Here is a 9,625-nt window from a genome sequence, read left to right as displayed (position 1 = left end):
CCTGGGTTGGGCTGGGGACCCAAGTTGATTATCTTGTCCAAGGTCAAAGTCTAGAGGAAAGTTACAGCAAGGCTCTCCCTGGAATGCAGCTCACAGGTGCTGGGGGTCAATGGACAGGGCATCTCCACAGTCAACTAACTCACTCCCGCTCATTTCCCAGCTTTGGGTTCCATCCAGCCACTGTGACCCCCACCTTCAGCCCCCATGCTGAAACAGCCTACTCCAACATGGGCCATCTTTTCCTTGTCCAGACACAGCCAGGAGCAGCAGACCACTCGCCCAGTTCCCTGAGGAATAAAGTTCTCCCATCCAGCAAACGCAGCCCATGTAATCTGCATTAAGGCTACTACCCCCAAATGAGGACTGTCCCTCCTTAATCCCAGCCTGTCCTCTCCTAAACCGGATGACAGAAAGAGGATGCAGACGAAAATGAAGACAGGGCTTAGCCCAGCAACCTTTCACCTCTGCCCTCCCTCCTTGCCCGGTATGGCTCCCGCCCCCGATGTAGGCGCAGTGGCCCTAGATACAGCCTGACTCCATCCAAAAAAGAATGAGACTCTTTATTGAAAAATCAGCAAACTCATGATCCTCAAGCCCCAGACCTCATGGTGGGCAGCTCTTCCACCTCTGTCTCCGCTGCTCCACCCCTTAGCCACAGTGAGAGGAATGGAAAATAAGAAGCCAAAAGGGCCTCTTGCTGGGGAGGAAAGCTGCCCAGAAGTGTGCTAAGTACAGCCCAGCCGTGGCTGGGGTGACAGCCACAGGCCCCTCCCTATAAATTAAATCCCTGCAGCCACAGCTGTAGGAGAGGCACTCGTAGAAGGAAGGTCAGCGTGGCATAAGGCCACAGGGCAGCATCTCTGACTCCTAGCCAAGGAATGGACTGGAAGCACAGAGGTCAGGAAAAGAGAAGCAGGCTGGGGAAAGAGGATTTTGGTCCCAGGGGGAAAGTGGTCCAGTTTTGATGGCTGTGGGGAAGGAATGTATTAGTAAGCCCAGAGAGAGGCAATCATCGGGCACTGCCAGAAGTGACAAGATAATTTGGACCCCACTCTGGCAGAGGGGAGCTTAGAGATCCAGGGGCTCTCAGGGAATGTCACTGCTAAAACATATATATACATATATATTAACCATTCATGGAGGGCAGGGGTGGGGGGGTTGTGTGATCAGAGGATCTGGCGTGGCATCCCATAGCCGGTCATGCCTGCCTGCGATGCTCCACGATTGGTGCCCATCTGTAGTCCAATCACATTCTTGCCCTCTTGCAACTGGTTGTCCGAGAAGTTCCGGGGGTTCTCCTTGGATTTCCTGGGTAGAAGGGGGGGTACTAGTTAGGAGGCTGTCAGAGGCTAGCTATCCCATTGAATTCTTCCCTGGACATGTAAGCTGATATCCACTCTGCCTTTGAGACCTCTGGGCTGCTTAGAAGCACCTCTTTGTCTCTCCAAAAGGAAAGTCATTGCTGCCGCCGCCACCTCCCACCACCTTCTGGAGTTCTAAAGGCGCTTTGTAATGGCTGGTTCTACAGCGACACGGTTTCTTTTCGACAGCCAGGAATGGGCGAGAATACTGTAGCAGCAGGGCCCTATGGCAAGCCCACAGATACTTACTTAGGAAACCAGTTGGGATCCCCAGAGAAGAGTCCATCATCCCTGGCTACCGCCAGCCCACCCAGGTTCATTAGTGTCCGCTGCACACAAGCCATGTTCTTTCCTGGAAAACAAGTACGCCGCCTGAGCGGAAGTAGGGTACTAGATGCCTTCTACCTGCCAACTAGGTCCAAGCTTGGCATCCAAACTCCTTGATTCATTGTTCCCACCCTACCCTGCAGTAGGGCCCATCTTCCATCAGGCACGTACACACCTCCTCAGGAAAACCCACCACCTGTCATTTCTCTGTGGTAAAGACAGCACAGCCCAACCCCGAGTCTCCTGGGTAACAGCCCTGGGCCCTGGCTCACCTTCCCAGAGATCCACGGTTTGAAAGATGTCAGTGGTGTTAATGCCATAGCGCTCAGCGGCCTGCAGGAACTGAGAGATCTGCTCCATCTGCTTGAAGGCCATGGTGGAGGCCTGGATCTTCTTTACTGGGGCCTGCCCCTCAGGGTATAGTGAGTTAATGAGCTCACACAGCACCTGGAAGAGGTGAGGACATGCCTACTGAAGACCAGAGCACCAAAGGCAGTGAACCAGAGAGGGGCTCTCCCAGGTGAACCTCAAGGCCGCTCCTGCCTCTGAAACCAGATGAAGAGCCAGTGTGTGGCGGCTCCAGAATCACTGGCCGGAGCTTACCTTCTCACCTTCTTTCAAACAACCAGCATTCTAGCATTCTTTTTTTATTATTTATTTTACTGTGTGTGTGTGTGCATGTGTGCGTGTGTGTGTGTGTGTGTGTGTGTGTGTGTGTGTGTGTGTGTGGTGGGCTTTTTTCTTTTCTTTTTCATTCCTTTTTTTTTTTTGAGACAGGGTTTCTCTATAGCTTTGGAGCCTGTCCTGGCACTCGCTCTGTAGACCAGGCTGGCCCCGAGCTCACAGAGATCCCTCTGTCTCTACCTCCCGAGTGCTGGGATTAGAGGCGTGCTCCACCACTTCTCAGCTCAAACTGCCATTCTCCCAGCACCTATGAGCTGCTGTTCTAAGGGGCACATCCACCTTGACCTTCACCCCATGGAGAGGTCGGAAAGCACGGGGGCTCTAACAGCCTCTGGAAAGATTCAGGCTGACGACACAGTTGGGTCTATTTGTCCTCTTTCTTCTCCTATTCGGGTTAAAGGGCCCCCATGCCCTCCCTGTACCTCCCAGCTCGCTCTCACCGTGCCATCCTTGAGCCAGTTCTGGAAGTTCTCACGCCCAGGCTGGGGCCGGCCCACATCCTTGCGGCACTGAGTGGTAATCCACTGGATCAGGATCTGCTCCAGGTCCGCATCGTACTGCTTCTCAATCTTCTGCTGCACCTCTCGGCTCAGGCCGTAGGAAGGTCCCCGGTTGGCCATTCTGACAGCTGTGGTGACGGTGAGGAGCTGTGGGAAGATATAACCAGGCCCACGGTCAATTCGACAATACTCAGGGTGCTGTGAGGGCCAGAGAGGGAATTCCTGCCCAGGAGCTAGCACAGCGGGGCTCTGAACTCTGGCCCTCTGGTGTGAGGCTACACAGACTCTAAATTTCATTTGAATGAATGGTTTACGTCTAGGATGAAGCCTAGGACCCACTGGAATAAAGGATGGGATAAATGCTTTCGGTTCAGATCTTTACTGGGAGTAATGAGGTCTGACAAAGGCTAATCAGTCAGTCTAGCCCCCGACCCTGCTCTTCAAAGCCTTAGAAAATGTTTCAGGAATGGAGAATATAGAGCGTAAGGGAAACCTACGCCAAGAGGGGGAGTGGGTGGCATTACCTTCCACTAACCACCAGGTTTCTAACGGAGCATCTGCAGTAGGGATTATAGCAGAGAACAAAGTCTTCAGCCCTGAACACTCCCTAGTGCCATCGTGGGGACACAGGGAGTGAAGGTGATCGTGTAAACAGTGTACATGATGAACGCTAAGGTGCAGAGTTCAGATCATGTTACAGGAACTAACAGACCCAGGGCGACAGAAGCAGTCTGGGTGGGCTTGCTGGGAAAGGGAGGCAAAGGGAATTTCCTCTGTGAAACCTCGCAGTAAAAAACCAAATGCTTTCCCTTCCCTTTGAGGCATCATGGTAGACAGAATAACCCCCTTCCTCCTCCCTTCCCCTCACCACCGAAGGTGTCCACACACTAATTCCCAGAACTGGGGGATAGATCGCCTTACAGGAGTTAAAAAAAAAAAAAAAAAAAAAAGAGGAGGGGCGCATTTGCAGACAGAATGATTACCAAGTGTCAGCCAGGCGGGCACAATATTCTTACAAGAGTTCTCATTCTCAGTGAGAGGAAAGGGCAGAATGGGAGGGAGGAAGGCAGGATGGGAGGGGGGAGGCAGGATGGGAGGGGGGAGGCAGAATGGGAGGGGGGAGGCAGAATGGGAGGGGGGAGGCAAAACAGGAGGGGGAAGGAAGAGTGCATGTATCAGGCAATGCCCCTAGAAGCCCAGAAAAGAAAAAGAAATAGATTCTGCCCTAGCTCCTCAGCCCCAGTGAATGCAGCCTCGCCAGCACCTGGACCTTCACCAGTGAGACACCATCACCAACACCACCACACACACATACACACACACACATACACACACTCACTGGGTTTCTAGACCCATTAGAGCAGCCCGTGTGTCACTACGTTCATAGTCTGTTAGAGCAGAAATGGGGAAATTAACCCAGAGCCTTGGGCCTTATATTCAGGGAAACCTGGGGAGAGAAACAACGGCAGGGTGGCAGAGTGCACGGCTGAGTTTAACTTTCCTTGAGGACCTTGGTTAGGAACCGGTAGCTTCTGACCACAGGTCTGAGTTGGCAGCATTTCACTGTGGGCAGCTGTCCCCACCCACCACTTTTCTGACAGGTCCCACACCCAGGAACCTGGGAGCAGGCGCTGGAGATGCTGCTGATGCGTTAAGGAGCCAAAAACAGAGAAGGGACATTGTCCCTCACTTGTGACTCCCAGCCCCTGTTTAGGGGTCCTTCTCTCTGGTCAGAAATACAGCTGGCTGTCTCTGACAGCTCAAAAACTGGTATTCCCAGGACAAGAGCCTCCATTCAATGAGAGGCAGGGAGCCCACATCTGGCTCCAGGCCAGGTCAGACTTGAGGGATGAAGTCATTCTGGCTCCCTCTCTCATGCACCCCAGGTTAAACACTCCCACCACCCCCACAACGGGCACTGGTGCTCCGCCAAAATACAAGAAGCCAGGCTGTCTCCAATAATGTCATGCGTCTGGGCAGAGGTTATGTGCTGGGTCAGCGCCCCCTTCCCCACCCTTCAACATGGCCGCCCCTTCCTACCCTGGGTTATCCAGCTGCACATTTCCGGCAGGATCCGCCCCATAAATCAGCTATTTTTAAACTTCATTAGGAGACTTCCCCCAGCCAGACCAGATAAATGTCAGGCCGGGTCCCGACCCACACCACGCCACGAGCCACACACACAGTCAGCAAGATGAGGGCAGGTAGAAGTGTGGAGTGGCTGCGGCCTGGCAGAAGAGGTGAGCAAGCATCCCCGCCCACACTGTCCACCCGCAGCCATGCGGCTCCCAGTCTATATGCTCTAGGTTTAACTAGAACAGGACAGGAAAAGGAGATGTTAAACGCTCTCATCAGAAGCAATACTCCTTTCCCTGACCAATTTCTAGACTTCTCTTCTGGAAATAGCCTCACCCCTGCCACTTAGGTCTGTTTCCATGGGCCTGAAGCCCGGGCATAAGTAAAGAAAGGACAAGAGAATGATTAACCCAGATACCGAGGTTAAGAAGGAGTCCAAAGACAGACTCTTCCATGTCCCCCGCTGCCCCTGATCTGTCTCCAGACAGAGGACTACTGAGGGTCCCTCCCCTGGCTCTGGAGCCTGGACACAGCTGGCAAGGTCACTGGCGTCCAGCTGCAGTATCTCTCTTCCACTCCGAGGCCATGACCCCAGAACCCCAAAGTGGCAGAGCCATGGGGCGGAGTTCTCAGACAAAGCTATCCCAGCCAGGCCTGCCTGGCCAGCAGCCGCGTCTCTCCCTACCCCCTCAGGCAGACAGCTGATGGGTTGTGGCTGCTGCAGCTGGCGAGACCCACCCTAGTTACACCCAGGAGACCTACCCCAGCCCTTCCTCAGAGAAAGAGAAAATAGCAAGTCTCCCTCCGGTGTGGGCTAAAGACATCTGTCAAGCTGGAACACAGGTGTGGGAGACGGCCAGAACCAGGTACCTCAAGTGGAGGCAACAGCTGGACACCCTACATGGCGGGCTGGCAGCAGCAGACTCCAGAGCCAACAGCAGCCCTGGGAACAATCCTCACTCAGGCCTACAAGGTTACAAGAGCTAGGAAAGGAGGAGGGGCCGCAAAAGGCCTTCCAGCCCTGGGCTCCACCCAAACCATGGCTGGCAGCTTACCTTGCCCCATTCAGCGTCAATGCTGAAGTCAAGGGGAACACCAAGTTGGGAAGGGTCAGACTTTGGGATTCCCGACTGAGTGTTTATTGGGAAAACAAGGGGACTGTCCTCTTGTGGTGCAGATAGAGCATAGGGAACTTCCCAGCTGGGACTGTTGGGACTTTTCTGAAACAGAAATGCCCAGTGAGTAGGCAGAAGGCCATTGGGGAGCACTGTGGTTAAGGGGATGCCTTGCAGGGGGAAGACCCTCCCCCCACCAGAGGGCAGCCCCCTCACCACCTAGAATCCTGAGCAGAAGAGAAAGCTCCACAAACAGGAAGCCACAAGGCCTTCTCAGGAGAGGAGGGGGTGGAGGCCGTTGCCATGACTTCTGTGTACCAAACAGAAGAATGAAGGCAGGGTGGGGGCCCCCCAGGCAGGAACACCCACTCCACACAGACTTGGGTGGAGGCCCTGGGCAAAGGGGTATGAGGGATCCTAACCGTTCTCAGGGTACAGGAGGCAGCTTTGGAGGACCGGGAGGGCATATGTAGTTTGTGGGTAAAGAAGCAAGAATCAAAGAAGTCTAGAGGGCACATCCTGGATAAGAAAGACGTTGCTGAGCTAGAAAGCCCACACCTGGCAATCTCGAAGGGCAAGGCCATGGAGTGAATGAAGACAGGCTGGGCGCCAATTCCCTGGGGGCTGGCATAGACAGTAAAGTTGTGGGTGCGCAAGGGGCTGGCAAGGACAAAGATTATTTTGCTAGCTCTGGAACGATAGCACCCTGCTCACCCTTCCCAACCTTGTCCCGAAGTCTGAGGTGTACCCTGAACTGCAGGAAGGAGAAACTGGGAGGAGCTTAGAAATGAGGCGCTATCCCTGACTGCTGCTCCGAATTAAGAGAACAAGGGGAGCCCGTCCAGCCACAGGTCTCCTACACCGCATCTCCACTTTCCATCACCGCTGCTTCTGCCCCAGATACCAAGTATTCCAGAACCTCTCCCATACAAACACGGGGAGGCCTGCGGAGCCCAGAGAGGAGGCAATCTACTTCCGGTCTGCAGGTCCAACCCCTTCAGCCGCCGCCCCCACCCCCACGGCCACACCCTGGGCCGTTACTGCGGATGAGTCACCCACCACCCTCCCGCCACAGGGGTGACGCAGGTCTGGGCAACCCGCCCGCCCGCCCGCGGCCACCACCAGCTTTCCCAGCAGCAGGGGGCACGGGAGGGGGCAGCGGGGCTTAGGCTAGGGTAGGAGAGCTTGGACATCAGCCAACCCCTCCAGACAGGACACATCCGAGTGCAGTCAGGGCTGCGGCCCCGAGATGTCCGAGGTCAAAGGCTCTCCAGGAAAGGGATGGGGTCGCACAGAAGACCAGGCCACTGTGCAAGTAAGGCACCGAGACCCGTGACCCTAGGTGGTGAACCCGAGTACCCAGAAAAGCAAACTAGCAGGAAAGGGCGCAAAAGGGCAGTCTCGAGGACACAGAAGGCAGGCAGTGCCCACACGTGCTCCTGGACCAGGAAGTGAAAGGGTCGCACGGTAAATTCAGGGACTGCGGAGACGCACCAGGGCGCGCTCCAGAAACCTATTCTCGCCACCACTCAACACCAGTCTGCGAACGTCGGACTCCCTCCTTCCTTCTTCCCCAAGAACTCGACGCTGGAGTAGACTGCTTGGGCTTGGAACCCGACCCTTGGGTCGGGACGGACGCCCCGTCTAAGCACCCGCAAAGCTCGCTTTACTTAATTGTCCAACAATGCAGAATCAAAGCTTGGGAACCGGACCTGACAGCACGGGGCGGGGCACCCGGTTCAGACCCTTGCGACCGCCAGTCTATAACCCCCACGCTCCCTGGAGCAACAATCAAGTGTTGGCTTCTTGCTTTCTACAGACCACACACATACTCCCACCCCCACCCCACCCCACTTCCTTGGTCCCTCAGTCCTGCTCACCGTCCAAGCGGGCTGGATTAGAGCACGCGCACGTCAGGGGCTGCAGCGGGCGAGTGGAGCTGAAGACCCGGCCGGGCTTGGAGTTTTCTGGAGGGTCCCGCCTCAGACGGGGCGGACCAGGGGCGGGGCAAGGGCCGAGAAGGTTTAAAGGCGCAGCCTAGAGGAATGCTGGAGTGCTTAAGATAGGTGGTCTGTAGCCAGGAATGAGGGTTAAAGGACCTGCTGAGTCCTTGGCGCCTTTACCCTTGAGAACCCAATCTCTACTCAACAGCCTCAGACTTGCAATCCAGTAGAAAACTTTCTGCCTGGTGGGCATCTGAGTTGACTACAGCCCAAGATCCCATGTTGAGTTTGGAGAGAGTAGGAAAGAGAGGGACTTGTAAAAGACAACAGAGTAGCCTAAGACATTGCAGAAGGCAGACAGGGGTTGTCATGAGGGTTTGCAATGCCTGGGTGAGGAGTCACTGGGGAATGAGGTCTAGTGCTGAACTGGGATGAACTGAACTTGACTGGGAAGTATCTCTTAAGGGAGATCTGGAGTTCCTCTTCTACCAGGACAGCTGTCATGATATACACAGAGAAAGGAAAGGACTTGCCTGGCCAGTCAGTGGCTGTACAGTACACAGTGCCAAAGTCTCTGGTCTAAGTCCTGGTATGTGCAGCCCTGTTGACGCTTACAAAGTCCCTGTGTGCCAGACTCTTGCTGAATGTCATCTAAATGTGCTACTCCTGTCTTGCTTCATCTCCAAAGACTCCAGCTGAATCTAATCCTTAGGTGAAGGCAGATTTGAATAAACTGCTCATTCTAAAAAAAAAAAAAAAAAAGAAAAAAGAAAACTTTCTGCCTAGGTTAGCTCGCGATTGCAGGCTCAAAAACTGGCAAGGTAAATGAAGGTACTTGAAGAGCCTTCCCCCAGGACTGAGCTGGGTGTGACCAGAATGGGGCTTACAGGCTGGGACAGCACCCCCACGTGGTTCTGCTTGCCATTTAACTTCAAGCCTGGGCAAAAACTAACAGTGAGGTCACTCCTTGCCCAGAGACCAAGGGGTGTGGTAGGACTTAGGGCCTGGGGTTCAGACCCAGCTTCTCTTTCCCACCCTTCCATCTCCAGTTTAATAACCTGACATTTTCCCCTTACATCTTGGCGGGATCGGAAAGGGGGGGGGCTTAGTGGAGGAAGCGGGCAGGTATTTTTCTGCCCCTTAGGGTGGAAAGCAATAGTTTAGGGGTGTCCAGGGCACCTGCTTTTTTCCAGGCTTCAATTAATGGAGTCCCCACTTAAACCCCACCAGCGCTGTCTTTCTTCACATTCTAGGGGAGTCCTCGGTTAAGCCTGATTTAAAAAAAAAAAGACAGCTAGTTCCACCCTGATCATTGCATTTTCTATTTCCCAGAGTACCCACTCATACCTCCAGAATGTCATTAGGTCCTCTGTGCCTTTAGGGTGTCTTCCTCCCAATCCCCAGAAGGTTTTTGCTTTCTTCACTGGCACCTCACCTGCCCTGCCTCTTACCTGCCATGTGGCTTTTGCTCAATTACGAAAGCATCTTAAGCATTAGTTGCCCGGTCTACAAGATAAACTCAAAGCTGTGGCGACTTGAACAGTACTCGGAGCGCAGAACCGTGTCTGGCACACAGAGAGTGTTCTCAGCCTTCTTTCTGTGAGGGTCCCAGGAAGTCC

General features: G+C 54.2%; 1 protein-coding gene across 2 annotated transcripts; it reads right to left on the bottom strand.

Moving 5' to 3' along the window:
* Window positions 1-541: 541 nt before the first annotated feature.
* On the bottom strand, window positions 542-8,098 carry Tagln2 (transgelin 2). Of its 2 annotated transcripts, none has more exons than XM_050143033.1 (5): window positions 7,944-8,098; window positions 2,813-3,019; window positions 1,961-2,135; window positions 1,611-1,713; window positions 542-1,308 (listed from the first exon to the last, which is right to left on the bottom strand). In XM_050143033.1, exons 2-5 carry the CDS (start codon window positions 2,990-2,992, stop codon window positions 1,167-1,169), a joined length of 600 nt encoding a protein of 199 aa, XP_049998990.1. In that variant the 5' UTR covers window positions 2,993-3,019; window positions 7,944-8,098; the 3' UTR covers window positions 542-1,166. The 2 variants fall into 2 exon arrangements, with proteins under 2 accessions (XP_049998990.1, XP_049998991.1); XM_050143034.1 differs by lacking the exon at window positions 7,944-8,098 and adding an exon at window positions 5,711-5,848.
* Between the last annotated feature and the right edge of the window lie 1,527 nt (window positions 8,099-9,625).

Source organism: Alexandromys fortis, unplaced genomic scaffold (genome assembly GCF_014885135.2).
Source record: "Alexandromys fortis isolate MF-2015 unplaced genomic scaffold, M_Fortis_MF-2015_v1.1 scaffold_51, whole genome shotgun sequence".
NCBI classification, from domain to species: domain Eukaryota; kingdom Metazoa; phylum Chordata; class Mammalia; order Rodentia; family Cricetidae; genus Alexandromys; species Alexandromys fortis.
This window is presented reverse-complemented; position numbering and strand designations above follow the sequence as displayed.